Source organism: Bactrocera neohumeralis, chromosome 6 (assembly GCF_024586455.1).
Source record: "Bactrocera neohumeralis isolate Rockhampton chromosome 6, APGP_CSIRO_Bneo_wtdbg2-racon-allhic-juicebox.fasta_v2, whole genome shotgun sequence".
Lineage (NCBI taxonomy): Eukaryota > Metazoa > Arthropoda > Insecta > Diptera > Tephritidae > Bactrocera > Bactrocera neohumeralis.
In genome coordinates, this window is record NC_065923.1 from 7001435 (window position 1) to 7016289 (window position 14855).

Here is a 14855-nt window from a genome sequence, read left to right on the forward strand (position 1 = left end):
CGGAAGATCTTTGGTCCTTTGCGGATTAGCCACAGCGAATATCGCATCCGATGGAACGATGAGCTGTATGATATACGACGACATTGAGATAGTTCAGAGAATTTAAAGATAGGGGCTATAGTGTAGCTCCAGCTTTGAAAGCATTCGACGCAGTAGCCGCCTGGGAAGCAGAGGAAGAGGAATACTCCCACTCCGTTGGAACGGCCAGGTGGAGAAGGACCTGGCTTCGCTAGGAATCACCAATTGGCACCGCATTGCGAAAAGAAACGACGGGCGCGCTAGAATTCGTCACAAAGCACAGCTGGAGCCTGTCAAGGCTATATACGCCATACAGTACTTTAAATTTCCTATATTTTTTTACTCATCCACTGAGTTTTTATCTTCTACTCTCTTTGCAGTTGTTTTTATAGTTGTAATTCGCCATGAACACCGCTTTCAGTTCGGGCTCACATCACTTTTGCTGCTTCCGACGTGCAACCGGCAGCGGTGGCAGCAACACCTCTGTTCATTTGCCAGGTGCTTGCTTGACTGCACCGCTGCGTTCGCCGACTTTCCCCGCCACTTTATCAATAACCGCTTTTGTAAGCTCGCAGCCTTTGTGTCGCTTACACACAAACCCACAACGGACCATTGCTATTGCCAGTTAATAGTGATTGCTGCAACGCCAGGCGCAGTTGTTGCTGTTGCTATTCGCACCAGCCTTCACCGACTAGTATTATTCTTGCCGTGTTCGGTTGGCGACGCCGTCGTTGATGTCGTTACAGTTATTGTTTATTTGATTTCATTTCATTTAAAAGCTTTTCCGCTATTTTGCATTCGTTTTGTTGCATGAACGCTTACTGGCAATTTGTTGCACGGACGCCTCCACTCCACCTCTTGCAAGCGCTGTCCACTCACAGAGGTAAATAGCCAAGCATTAAGGTACATATATACAGATGCGCACATACAGATATTGGCAGCTGTTATCTTTGCCGCCAACAACAAAGTTATCGTGAGCCACAAGAGCACAGGTGTTGCGGGCGTTGCGGTGCAGGCGCGGCACGCCAAGGCGATCGATGGCCCATGCAAAACTATGCATCGATGTGGCAAAGTAGTTACTAACCCAGTTTTACGGGCTTTTATTACTTTACCGGCATTACCGAGCAAGATGTATGAGTTTGCGGCATTAAAGTGGCGCAGCGTTGGCGGCAACCAAATGGCCAAAGGTGGAATGAGGTGGAAAGCGATACCATGATATGATAATGCGGAGACTGTGGTGGCGTGTGGGTGGCGCTGCAAGAGGCTCAACTCACTTTGGGGAGTTGGTGGAAATGCGAGCTAAAAAGTAAAATACAAAGAACGAAACTGCGTAAGAAAGAAACGAGCAAGGGAAGCGCAGAAAAGTTCATTAGTACGCTCTGGAAAGTTTCAAATTATTTGAATTAATTTTAATTAAGTCTGTTCTTACTGCCAACGAAACTGATAGTCCGAGTGAGCGAGCGAGCGACAGCGAGTAAGAGAGAGTGTTGTCAATGAATGTGTGAGGAAGCTGGGTGGCCAAAACTTCAGTTATCGTTTATTGTAACTAAAGTCGTGGTTTTGAAAATATTACTTATGACAAAAACTGAGGCAACATAAATAAAGAGAAAAGATTGCTCCATATTTTGAGAGTTATAAGTGAGAGAAAGAAATTCGGAAAGTTTCAAAAGGCAATGATAACGATTGTAATGTACATATGAGGTGTGTTGAAAAAATAACGAGAATAGTCTTTAGCGATTTCAGCGATGCGCTTTTAATTAAAGAATTTCCTTATTTTTAGAAGTAGGAAAAAGTCACACGGAGTCATGTCAGACGAATATGAGGCAATTTTGACAATTGGACTCTCCAAACCTTCGAAACTTTATTTTTAGAATTCCCGTTATTCTTTGAACACACTCCATATACTGTGGATGGGTAGTCCAACCATCCCGGTTAAGCTTCATGCACAACCTAAGAAGCTCAACGGCGGGACTTTATATAGAAATCTAAAATACCTTTGTGTAAATGAAATGCTTCATTTGTAAACCAAAACATGCATACATTTCAATTTACTCGCTAAAGTATTTAGAAAGTATTGAGTGCGTAAGTTTCTTGTAGACATAAAACAGTGCGACGCACTCGATAAGGACGGACGGAAAGTACGGCAGTGATATCACACTGTTTTTCATTATATTTTATAAAACGGCAATGATTCCTGCCCAGTTCGCTCCTCAACTCGACACAATAGTTGACATTGCACCATATTTCGCAGCTGCAAACAATGCAAAGAACAAATGCGCCAGCTTGCCACGACAGCAATTACGAACATGAAGCTAAACAGCCATAGAAACAGTGAGTTGCAAACTTGCTCTTGAAAGTAAGTGAAAATACAAATTATTTTCAGAAATTGTGCTGGACTTTTCGAAGAAATAACAATTTTTCAGTAGGGTCTAGTTTATGGCGTAATACTGGAGTAATTACATTGGAAGACTCACAGCAAAAGGGCAATTGGTACCAGAGTTAAAGAGGGATTTCGAGAATTGCCCTTACTCAGCTACGTTCTGGATACTGCAGCAGGTTAAACTCCCACTTGTCCAGAATCGACCTCGACATATCAAATATATGTAAGTTTGCATGCCCACCTAACTCATCAGACACCCTTTTTCCTATGGATCGACCCCGTCCAAACAGCACGTTTCTTGGACCTACCGTTGAATGACCTCGATGACAACTTTTCTGAGCCGTACCACCCTAACGGGACTAGATAACCGTTACAACAACAACAACAAGGATTTTTTTCAAAAGTTTTCTTTCAAACCGAATTAATATTTGGGTATTAAAAGGAAGGGAGAGGAGTATGAGAACATATAAACCCCATTTTCATCCGTTTCTTCAGTCGAGTCTAAGTAACCGGAACGTCAACTCGGCACAGAATTCTTTTTCTACCTCTACAACAACAATAGGTAGGTAGGTAGGAGTGCAGCCCTATCGGGCTCAATTAGCACTTGATGTGCCATTTTGATACACTATTCGTAGAACCTCCTGTATCTACTATTACGTTTCACCTTCTCTCTCAAACCATTTTGAGGTTTGGATGAAACTACTTATGTGTGATATGCTTTTAGTGGAAATCCATTCAAGGTTTGGTGCTTGATGGATTCCAAGTGTTTTGTGTCGGATCTGTGCTAGAGCTGGGCATTCGCAGAGAAAGTGGAAAATTGTTTCCTTGTTCCCTGCTACTCCGCAGCCTCGGCAGATGTCGTTGTAGGGCATACCCATTTGGACGCATGTTCCCCAAATGGCCAGTGCCCTGTTGTGGTAGCTGTTACTCTGTAGATGCTTTTTCTTGACCCATTTAATAAGTCGTTGGTTCTTTTCAGGTCATATGTTGACCATAATTATTTAGTTATGACGCATTTTGTAATGTTTTCCACCTGTTATTAGCAACTTGTTAAAATTGTCTATTGATCTCTCCTTTGATCGATCCTAGCGGGCTTGGTATTAGCTCCGCCTCGGATTCGTTGAGGAAAGCTCCTGCCTTTGCCAACTCGTCTGCTTTTTCATTACCGAAAATGTTCCTGTAGCCGGGAACCCAGATCAAGTCAAGTTGGAGCTTGTCTTTTATTGAGCTTAGTGCTCTCTTGCAGTTGTCAACTATGCTGGAATTTGTCATGGATGAAGACAAGGCCAGGAGCACCGCCTGGCTATCCGTAAATATAGTTGATTTATGTATATTCCCGTGGTTTTCTAATAGAACTTCGAAGGCTTTTTCTATGCCTAGTACTTCTGCTTGGAAGATGCTAGCCGAGTTCGGTAGACGTATAGAGAGAGATATGCCTAGATCAGCGGAGAATACCCCCGTGCCTACTCCGAAGTCCATTATAGACTGAGATGACAACAACAATAACTACAAGTATTTTCATAAAAAACGAGCCAAATGCAGCACTGAAATCGAACCACCAATCAGAGCGAAAGACAGTTGCGTCAACACTTCTGCGAGTCACTGTAAGTATATGGAACGTATGTGAAGATGTCTATTTACACTAGCAATATGTGTGCAACACATTGTGGCAACCAAGCAGGAGCCAGAGCAAAGTATTGTCGGAGCTATTTTTAGGAGCAAATATTTAAAACAACGCCAAGGAATGGGCGCTCGAGCGACGTCTCACGCAGGAGGTGCTGATAGACGTGCACCAAATGTGAGTCAAGTGTGGCTGCGACTTATTAGAGCCCAAGTGAGACAACGAGTATAACGAAGCAGGCACGGAAAATGACTAAATGAGAAGGGTATCATTTGTGTACACAAATAATACATAATTTCTGTATAGATATGTATGTTTGTGTGCAAATGCAGCGGTAATATGCATTTCTTTATGGCAACTAGATAGACCAAATAGAAGCAGGCCAATGACAGACAAATAAAAACACACGCACACACAACCCTAGATGCGCACATAAAAGCCGCGGCTGGGAGAAATATCGGGCTGCCGAGCAACATAAAGTTAAATACAGAGGGCTTCGGGGAAGCTAAATAAAATGGAGATGAATGGGCTCAGCAACAACTCGCACAAACAATGTCGCTGGCGTGATAAGACAAGCAGTAAGCAGCAAAGGTGCAAGTGTACTTATGTATGTATCTACAATGTGCATACACGTAAATACACACAAATGTGTGCGTGTTCCCGACCGCGGCAAAGCAACTTCAAAAGCAAGTGAGATATCATTTAGTCAATGTTTACCCATCATGGTGCGTGGAGCAAACCACATGTTCGTGTGTCGCCCCACGAATGGTAAACAAAGGTCGAGGCAGCATATAAAAAGTATTAGAAGTTTGAGCTGATATTTATAGCATTAAATGGTTAGATTCCGATACCTTTAAAATCGAGCACAAGCATGGTCTGCATTAAAGTGCTTGCTCCCTTTACTTATTAGCATGCCACTTTAACCCTTATTTAAGTTGGACTATTTAGTAATATATATTTTTCGAAAATTTTTTTGAAACTGTGTTTAGTAATAAATATTTATATGCCATCTACAACTTTTGGTCATACACATTTTCTGTTTAAAATTAATATTATCAAAATCATTAAAGTGTTGCCACACAGCGATTTTCATATGAAATTTAAACAATGATTAGATTGAAACGATTTTTAATTGATCAAGGACTGCGATCTTTTGTAGATTTTAGTAGAAAAATTTTTGTATTGCTACAAAAGTTAAAAATTCGAACAGAAGTTATTTAGAAGTGAAAACCTGATGCGTGCCACAAGGGTTAAATACAAATAGAGACCAAAACAAACAAAATATAAAGCTAATACCAAAAAACGCAGTGTATACAAATAAAAGTGCTTATAGAGAATGCACTTAATAAGCAGTAGTACTCCAATAAATAAAGCATATAGTCAACTAACAAATGTATACATACCTACACGATGCATAAACAAATAACACAACTATTTACTCTTATTTCTCGAAAATAGTGCATTGACTTATTTATTGATACGCAAAGCAAGAATCAACAATAATGGCTACAGCAGGAATATGCTGCAACGCCAAAGAGCGAGAAAAGATAAGGGAAAATGTATACAACAAAATAGAAGGTTGTAACAATTATTTAACGCTTACAACAGTAAATTCTTTATTCGCTTTTCCTTTCCATATTCTCTTCATGACTTCTTCAGGCCCTCATTATTTGGTGGCTTTTGATTGAATTAATTTACAAGCAACAAGAGCCCATTCGTCTACAACTGCAATAACAATGCGTTCAATTGCACCAAAGGCAGCTGTGCAGTAGCCACGAGAGGAGCAGCTGTAGCCGGAGCAATAGTAAATAAAAGTATAAAGTACGAACTGACATTATGACACCATTATTATTTGATGCAAGGAATTATTAAGTGGTGCGTACAAGTGTTTTGCCTTCAAATGGATTTTATAAAGGAAAATTGTATGAATACAATGCATGTGTGCGTGTATGCATTGAAAACACATGTGAGGTTCACTAATGGTTGTTCCGCAATAGCCAGAATGGCATAGGAATGTGCTATAGCACAATTGGCATATTTGTTAAATTGATTCTAAATACATTATTACAGAATCATTTTAAAATGGTTATACCGTCAATTTTTTTACGCTCAGCATATGTAAATATATTAGGTTGTCAAAAAAGTCTTGCGGTATTTTCGCTATTTGGCGCTGAAAGCGCGTAGTTCTAGTTTTATTCGTCGCATCGGGTCATGCAAACCTTTTTGGAAAGCTCATTTCACGCGCTAACACGTGTTTGATTGACTGTCGTTTCTTTTAATTCGTTCGTGAGTTATAGCGTCGCAAACATGGAGCAAAATAAAGAGAAAATACGGCATATTTTACAGTAGTACTACGATAAAGGCAAAAATGCATCTCAAGCCGCGAATAAAATTTGTGCAGTTTATGGACCCGATACAGTTCCATTTCCACCGCACAACGATGGTTTCAACGTTTTCGTTCTGGTGTAGAGGTGGTCGAAGATGCGCCACGCTCCGGAAGGACTGTCGTCGAAAATTGCGATGAAATCGCTGAATTGGTCGAAAGAGACCGGCATAGTAGCAGCCGTAACATCGGTCAAGAGCTGGGCATGAGTCATCAAAAATTCATTTCAATTTCAATTAAAAAAAATAATAATAATATATAAAAATACCGCAACTCTTTTTTGACAAACCATTATAAACGAACGTAAATATTTTATGATTGTATACATAAATCACACACTCACACCAACAAAACAACCAGAGGTGGCTTTATTTTATGGTTGATATCGGTTATTTCAATTAACAATCTTGAATATTGAATTTATGATTTAAAATGTGTTGCTATCACAGAAATATGCTTTCATATAAAATTATTAACTTTTTTCATATTTTAGTCAAAATATTTTACACTTAATATATGCTGCTAAATACAATTAAATACATATGTACATACATATACATATACATATACATAATTAGATATATAATTTCTACTCACCTCAAATCCACAACACTGAATTCTGCTCGCTTACACAAAACCGAGAGCATTAAAAACTTTCCTCTTTATAGTGAAAATGTTTACTAAGCATAGAAACAAATTTATTTGTCATTTAATACTAACTATTTAGGTAAAAAAAATATTTTGCATGAGGCCAAAGCGCAATCCTTTAACACATTCCGCACAAAATATTTTGCTTTTAAAGTATTAATATATTTGCAATTGAAAAAAGTCAGATATAATAAATATACAAAAAATTTAATTTCCTTGCAAAATATTTGTTAAAAATTAAATGATGCGTGGCATTTTATAATTTTGTTTGTACAACATTAGAAAATTAGGTTTTTGGATATTTTAGTGAATGTCAACTAATCACAATAAAAGTATTGTTAAGTGTTGTTGTTTTACTGTGTCAAAATATACAAATTTTCTATTTTGCCAAATATATCCTTATGTAGAACGATAAATACATAAAGGTATATAGTACATATCTACATACTTATATCGCATATGTATATCCAGAGGGCAGAAAAGCATTAAAAGTGGGAAGTAATGTAAAGAAACGAGCCAAAGGACATCGACACACGCACACGCATAAACATAATAGAAACAAAGTTATGGCCGCTGCAACGGTGGATGTTGTCTGGAAAAGCACAAATCGACAGCAAACGCTCTTTTGTACATGACCAGTTTTGTAAAGATATTGAAAATGGACAGGATAAAAAGATAGTATTCAAAAATACAAAGTAACTCAAAAAAATGTTCTTAAAAAACCGAGCTTTTTCTTTTTGAATATTTTTCAACACACAATTTCGTGCAATTCCCAGCATCAAAAAGGGGCGAGACCACACAAACACTTTTCTCAATTCCTTTATTATTTATCTTTTCGGTTTTTTCACTTTATGCTGCGTTTTCGTCGCTTTCACACTGCATTGCCACAAATATTTTCAACATTTTTTTCACTGCACGGTTTCTCATACAATGTTTATACATATATTCTAGATGTAAATAAACTTACGAAATAGTATTAAACTTTTCGCTTAGATTTACTTATAATAGCTCTTTTATTTACTTTTTCCATTAATTAACAATCAGATTGAACAAGTTTTCATGTTTCCGCTATCCACCAACACAAAACGGGAAAATTTTTCACGCACCACACAAACCGCACACAGAGACTGAACAAAACAGCGTTGCCAATTTCGTCTTCACAACATTTCTGGCACTATGACAGCAGCCTGAAAATGTAGTTGCCGAACATTTCGTTTTCAACAGAAAATATTTTTACTTTATTTCTAATATGCTTCATTTTGGTAAAAATAATAACATTTTGCGAATGGCGTACAGCTCATACATAAAAAATTACGTTATCAAACTTCAAAAAGTCGATATATTTTAAATTAAATAGAATACAGAGCAAATTGCGCTGCATGATGACGGATGAGTGTGTTGTGTGATAGTTGGCAAATTCGATTTTGCAGGGTTGCCCAGAAATGCTACTATTTTGTTTATGGGTATGTTTTGGTAATTTTTTTAAGCGAATATCCAAACCAATTAGGGCTCTCAAAATCACTTCAAACTTTCACTCGGATCAGATCTTAGCTAAATACATATTTATGTGAAACACCGACACTGGAGATCTTGCATCAAATTGAATTTTTTTGGATGAGAAAAAAGCATTAGGAACTATACCATTCATTAATTCAAATAGGATATGAGTTAAAAAGAAAAATGAGTTTTCCTTCTTTATTTTTATTTGATCAAGAAAAGTAGCATAAAGTACAAATATTATCTATGTAAGTATGATTGTTTTATACGGAAATTTCATTTAGAATTTCAATTAATAAATTAACCTGAATAACATTCCAGCAAGCCATTTAGATATTTAGTATTAATATTTAAGGTATAACTTTAATTTAATAACAGAGTATTGAATTAAGAACGGTTTAGATAAGTTATTTGAAACATTGAGCGACACTCAGATCAATTTTAGAAAATAATGTTAAAAATGACACCAACTGATGTCAGTTAATAACCAGCAACAATTTTAATCCAGCGTTAGTGAATAAAAGAAAGATAACATTGCCAATTTATCTTTTATTTATTTACTTTATTTTTCACATGAATACTGGACGCAATTGCCTTCTGACCTTGAGAAATAATTATTATTGAAATGTTGAAAATAAACCATACACATGAATATGTATGTATATCAAGACTCACGCCGCAGATTTATATTACACTATTAAGTAGGTATTTGATTGCGATACAGTTTAGTTGAGCACACAATGATTTCCCTTTCTACTTTTAAAAACAGAATTTGTTTAAATTTCACTTTGCGGATGTTCCGGTTTCAATTAAGATATTTCCTATAATAAAAAAAAATATGCAAATTGTGTGCATTGTTCGCTGCAGCCTATTAAGTTTTTTTTTTTTTTGAAATTGAATTATTTTCGATGTTTTATTTCTACGGTCGCTCTTATTGTTGTAGTAAAAAGTGTAAAATTTAATTTTTGAATGTGTGAGCTGCTCATATAAAATTTGTTAAACTCCTATTTTAATGGCAAATTTGATATTTTTAAGAAATATTTAACTATACACTTATTTTTACCACTGGTCAAGGATTTTTTTGACATGAATAGAGTGTACAATTAATAAATTGCCACTTCAGCAACTTTTTACTGAGCAGGAGAATCGGGGTAGACGGGCTCCTCCCACTTATGATGCACTTCTGGTGTTAAATTGATAATTTGTACATGTACTGCTTGGTGCTTTTCGAATTTTGGCGGAATTGCACACAGACGGTACCTTACTTCATCACCTGGTTGTGGCACATATTCACCATCAATACTGCAATTTGATTTCATGTATTGCGTGTAAAGACCTCGAAACAATTTTTTTACTTACTCAGAAACATGACAGAAGAGTTCTTCACCACCCGATTTCGGTGAGATGAACCCATGCCCCTTCGAACGACTAAAAGCCTTAACGATACCTGTTTCAATTGGATTTTCTAAAGCACGAGCCGACCTGTAAGTATATATACAAACATTTATACATCATACAAAATTCTTTTCGGAAATGGTAATTAATAAAAATTACGTGAAAATAATTAAAAACAGTTAAGTTGAGATAATTAGACTAATCTTTTCCTACGCAAACCTTTATACATTCTCTCTTGAATACAAAATATTAACTCACGTAGAAGCAGTGCGTGTGCGTTTTGTAATAATGGGACTGGGAAGCTGCAAAGTCAAATTTGGGCTGTGCGCACTTTGTTGCCGATTAGTGGGGGGTTTGCCAGCCGCATCTTTTTCCGGTGTATTCAACTGGGACATATTATCGTTCTGTGCTGTTTTCCTTCTATAAGATGGTAATTCTAATATGTTAAATTTATTTCTAGGCAGTGCACCAAATTTCACTTTCTGAAGGCGAGGTAGAGGGGAATGCCAGCTTCAAATAAGTACTCAAAATTTCAAGATAGGCGGCGTTGGGGCGGGTGTCAGGCCTGTGAAAAGAAATCTGCAGGTTAGCGCAGTAATGTTTACTGATTTGTGTACGATAAACAAAATACTATCACTTGATTTCATTTATTTACTGATGAGTAATTCACTAACTTTAATAAATTCAATCGAGAAATAACGGAAGAATATTGAAAAATTCCAATGCAATTAAACTAAGCTCTAGGCTTTTTTTGCGCTGAAATTGACAATCGGCTTTGCGAAATTACTTCAAGAATGTTGCCATGTTGATGTAAAAATAAATTGGACAATAATGTCAAAATTAATATTAGAAATGTTTTTCGTCGTTAGGAGACGTCATTTTTAATTCATAATGTATTAAACAAAAATTTGTTTCGATTTATCTTTTTATTTTAAATAACTAGCTTTCAAGTTGATCACTTGAACTATTTGTGAAAAGTGATGAAAATCGAAAGAGATGATGTAGGATGCAAGCAACTTAATAATCAATAATATGAGTGCTGTAGTGGAAAGGGGTGAGCGTTTCTTGTTCGTGTACTGCCTAGGTTAGTAATTATTATTTGGTAATAGCACTGGCAACACAAACTTTTGCCAGGGTTTCCTAATTTTTTCATCCCTAAGAAATAAAGGTTTTATATTGGCGGCGAATAAACGACAGCTGATTTGTTCGCCAATTTCGAAATATATATATCTAATGTCAAACATATTTAGCTTCTGTTTTGAATTGAATTTAAGAATAAACGAAATAAGTATTATACACAGGATATTAAAGTACGTACTAATATATCCAAACCTACAATTGAAATTAATTAATGATATATATTCTCATTTGGTAAAAGTAAGAAGACATTTTTAACTCAGAAAGTGCAACACTGTGCTACCACCGCTGCTTTTGAATAAAAGTCCTGAAAATTATATATTTTGTTGAACATCTTCGATGTCTACGAAAAAGTGATTAATTTATTTAAAATGCAAAACTCACAAGGTGAGTCGCAGGGAGATCACAATTACGTCGCTCGTCGTACTCGCTCTACTTCTAGCGATGACTCCAATATAGAATTGAACAATATAAGTACACGGAGAACACGTTTAAGACGCGGACAAGTAGGTAATACAGATCATGACTATAGCTCGTTAAGAGCGCTAAGCGAGGAAGTCGCAGATGTCGCTGAAAATGAGCCCAATACTGAGCAATCGGAGGAGCAAGCAGACAGCCATGAAGAAGACAACAATGTTGATGAAGATGCGGCTGAAGTTGAGGAGGAAGTTAATGACCTTGCTGAAGAAGCACAGGAAATGCTTACAGAATCTTTGCCTCACGAACGACGAACAATTGACGAAGGATCTGAGATTGGTACTATATAGACATTTTGAATGATATATGCATATAATATGATAACGTTTATAACATTATTTAGCAGTTGGACCCGAACCTACTCCACTTGACGCTTTGCCAGGACCTAGTATTGGCTCAGATTCGGCTGCTACTGACATGCCAAACAATGAGGGTTCAACGGTAAATTTGGTTTCTCCATCCCCACCAAAGAAGCGAAAGCGACTCAGTACAGGCACTCCAAAATCGAACACACCGCGTGTAAAATCCAGCGACGGCAACGGTCTTGATGAAGATGAGGAAGACGAAGGTTTAATATGCCCTATTTGCCTCGACAACTGGGAGATGTCAGGTGAACATCGCCTAGTGTCCTTGCGCTGCGGACATCTTTTCGGAGATTCCTGCATTCGCCGCTGGTTGGCAGAGAGTGCACGCCAGTCGGGCAATAAGGCTTGTCCACAATGCAAAGCAAAGGCCGCACCCCGCGATATACGTTGTTTGTACGCTAAGCGAGTAAGGGCAATCGATCGCAGTGAAGAGCATCGCTTACGCGATCAACTGGAGATAGAGCGTTGCCGCTCACAATCATTACAAACAGAAGTATCCGCTTTAAAAATGGCACATCAATTGGTAACCATACAAATGAAAAACCTTCAAGCAGAAAATGATCGCATGAAACAAATGCTACGAACTGGTGGTGTCAATAGCTTCAGCTATGAAGCCAGCTTCGACAAAAACAGGCAATTGCTAAGGCTCCAGATGCAACGGATTTATCTTGAGCGTACAATTGAGTTGACACGCGAGGCTGGCTGCCGAGTATTAATACACGCTGAACAGCATTCCTGTATTTTGGCCTCACAGAAAAGTGCACAAGGTCTATTTCCTGGATATGGCGTGCGCTTCATCGATATGCCTACATTCCGTACCTCAACATTCTTGCATGCGTCCTCGAAATTATTGCGAGATATTTGCTTAAGTGCCGATCAACAGCTTCTGGCTGTGGCTAGCATGGAAACACGTTCCAAATTGTTCGACTTGCGCAACCGTCAAGTGGCTTCCACATACGAACCAAGTGATAAAATGGTATGGGCATGCGCTATGGACCGCAAAGACCGAGTAAATGTACTGTATTTGGGTTCCTCCAGTGGTAGTACATATACGTATGATATGCGTTTCCCTGAAAACATTTTGGAGGAATATAAAACTGAGGGTGAGTTGATATTTCTCACAGTTGTTGCGAAACTTTTACAATTTTTACGTTTTTAGGTGATTTAAGTACTGTGATTAATGTGGCCAGTGTAACCCCGTGCAATGATTTTCCTCACGGTGGCTTTCTTGTCTGCAAACTGCAATCACTTTGGTTCTATGAATACACTGATAGCGGCATTACAACTATTGCCACGCGTCTTCCCTTGGATGGCCCGTTCTTTTCCATGCGTTTTGATGCCGTTCATGAAACGCTCTTAGTATCGGCCCGGTGTAGTATGCGTCACCCACAGTCACGGTATATTGTCGGGCGTTTGGAAAAAGTGGACAATACAACAACACTCAATGTGAAAGTCACATTTCACGGCTCCAAAGCTACGCCAGTTATGACACGTTGTGCACAAGTTGCAGTTGAAGCGAATACGCTGGTAGCAGGCTACATTCAGGATGTCAAACAGTTGGCGTTGTTCGATGTGCGTCGCGAACAGCGAATCCAAACAATGCCGGCACAAGAGGTTATATATGACATATGTCCCGTCTACACGAGCGATACAACATACCTGGCTGGTCTCTCCGATACTAAATGCCGCATGTACAAGCTGATGTCTTCAGACACTTAGTGCGCAATTGCGAAACTGAATTATTTTTAGTATTTTATTAGGTCGTTTTGTGTTTTAATTATGTTGTTTTTTGCCATTTAATATATAAATATGTATTTCCTTAATACCTAAATATCCACTATATTTATCATAAATAGATCGTTTCCTTAATGTTAGCTTAAGCTTATACTTTATCGAGATTTTTTACGAGGTCTGCACATCCAATTTCTACACCAACTCATTCTGTAAGTTTTGTTAGTGGCTTGTGCGGCAAGCAAATGATATTTTGTGATCATCAAATCCACATAGCCATACGTAAGATTAAGCAAATAAGACTTTATTGAATTCTCATTAAATATGGTAATAAAATTTTGCTCAGACTGAATGTGAACAAAAAAACTACTTTTCTGTCATAATTAACATTTAATATAATCTATAACGGCTGTTTGATAGGGAACTTGTATTTCAGCTGCTCCAACGGCAACCCGATCTTTTGCGGTTAGTTCTACACCGATGCGAATGTTTTGGAATAGACGTCTCCAAAGTTAAGTCTGAAGAGAGTTGCGTTCGAAGTCTGGTCAGTGACGTAGTCAAGGAAGGGCATCTTGATGTTGCTGGAAGGCAGCTCCGCTTCAAGCATGTTTCTGCTAAAACAGCCCAGCAGAAACCGCTTGTAGAGGATGTCCTTATGTCCCTAAACTGTAAACATACGGGCTTCGCTGTATCAAGAGGCATCCTGTGCTAGTCCGGAGTGCAGTATTCTAACACGTCTGAAGCTTCTTCGTCTGTGTTTCACTATATCTAGGAGACCATATCGGTGCGCCGTAGTTTAAGACCAGCCGGCTTGTTGCCTTCTATGTTGCCAACATGAGCTGGCGGCCTGCGACTTCAAGATTTTTTAGCGGTGCTGAGTGAAGAAGCACAGGCTGTCAAATGTTACACTTAAATTTTTAAGATTATTAAAAGTCAGAAATTTAACGCCATCGGCTGTAATGCTAAGATCGTGTCTATACTCCTTCGTCCAGTTCGTGAATATGGTCGCTGTGAATTTAGTCGGGAAGAAGCGAGAAAGGTCGGAGAGATAGCCGTTTATTTTTGAACACATGTCATCCGATTCCGACAGTCGAGTCTAAGTAATTGGAACGAACTCGGATTTTTATCCGGTCGAGGACTACAAACTCGGCACTATTCCTTGAAACTACTTCAGGAATGTTTTCTGCCGATACAACAACCACA

The 14855-nt window shown here is 38.1% G+C and overlaps 3 protein-coding genes across 15 annotated transcripts in view; 1 reads left to right on the forward strand and 2 right to left on the reverse strand.

The window, feature by feature from the left end:
* LOC126761978 (tyrosine-protein kinase Src64B) overlaps nucleotides 1-8179 on the reverse strand; it is a 79344-nt gene extending 71165 nt beyond the window's left edge. For 2 of the 11 annotated variants that reach the window (XM_050478427.1, XM_050478438.1), the window contains exons 1-2: nucleotides 8018-8179; nucleotides 7000-7195 (exon numbers count right to left, since the gene is read on the reverse strand). The gene's annotated coding sequence lies outside the window, so the exon portion shown is untranslated. The other 9 variants (XM_050478436.1, XM_050478433.1, XM_050478428.1 and 6 more) reach the window with 9 other exon arrangements.
* Nucleotides 8180-9081: 902 nt separating this feature from the next.
* On the reverse strand, nucleotides 9082-10735 carry LOC126761980 (cold shock domain-containing protein CG9705). Its single transcript, XM_050478440.1, has 4 exons — nucleotides 10617-10735; nucleotides 10201-10507; nucleotides 9907-10029; nucleotides 9082-9849 (listed from the first exon to the last, which is right to left on the reverse strand). The coding sequence occupies exons 2-4, from the start codon at nucleotides 10335-10337 to the stop codon at nucleotides 9678-9680; spliced, it is 432 nt and encodes a 143-aa protein (XP_050334397.1). The 5' UTR covers nucleotides 10338-10507; nucleotides 10617-10735; the 3' UTR covers nucleotides 9082-9677.
* A 417-nt stretch (nucleotides 10736-11152) lies between these two features.
* Nucleotides 11153-13832, forward strand: LOC126761975 (E3 ubiquitin-protein ligase RFWD3). 3 transcript variants are annotated; one of them, XM_050478424.1, is made up of 4 exons: nucleotides 11153-11252; nucleotides 11321-11835; nucleotides 11900-13024; nucleotides 13081-13832. In XM_050478424.1, exons 2-4 carry the CDS (start codon nucleotides 11451-11453, stop codon nucleotides 13638-13640), a joined length of 2070 nt encoding a protein of 689 aa, XP_050334381.1. In that variant the 5' UTR covers nucleotides 11153-11252; nucleotides 11321-11450; the 3' UTR covers nucleotides 13641-13832. The 3 variants fall into 3 exon arrangements, with proteins under 3 accessions (XP_050334381.1, XP_050334382.1, XP_050334380.1); XM_050478425.1 differs by lacking the exon at nucleotides 11153-11252 and having other exon boundaries at nucleotides 11262-11835; nucleotides 11903-13024; XM_050478423.1 differs by lacking the exon at nucleotides 11153-11252 and having other exon boundaries at nucleotides 11263-11835.
* Nucleotides 13833-14855: the final 1023 nt, after the last annotated feature.

Excerpts from the sequence above, each read along its gene's own strand:
- LOC126761980 (XM_050478440.1), bottom strand. The coding sequence starts at position 10,337 with ATGTCCCAGTTGAATACACCGGAAAAAGATGCGGCTGGCAAACCCCCC. Across the intron at positions 10,030-10,200 it reads CGCACACGCACTGCTTCTAC|GTCGGCTCGTGCTTTAGAAA; the intron begins GTGAGTTAATAT and ends ATATACTTACAG. Across the intron at positions 9,850-9,906 it reads CTCTTCTGTCATGTTTCTGA|TATTGATGGTGAATATGTGC; the intron begins GTAAGTAAAAAA and ends ATCAAATTGCAG.
- LOC126761975 (XM_050478424.1), top strand. The coding sequence starts at position 11,451 with ATGCAAAACTCACAAGGTGAGTCGCAGGGAGATCACAATTACGTCGCT. Across the intron at positions 11,836-11,899 it reads TGACGAAGGATCTGAGATTG|CAGTTGGACCCGAACCTACT; the intron begins GTACTATATAGA and ends AACATTATTTAG. Across the intron at positions 13,025-13,080 it reads GGAGGAATATAAAACTGAGG|GTGATTTAAGTACTGTGATT; the intron begins GTGAGTTGATAT and ends TTACGTTTTTAG.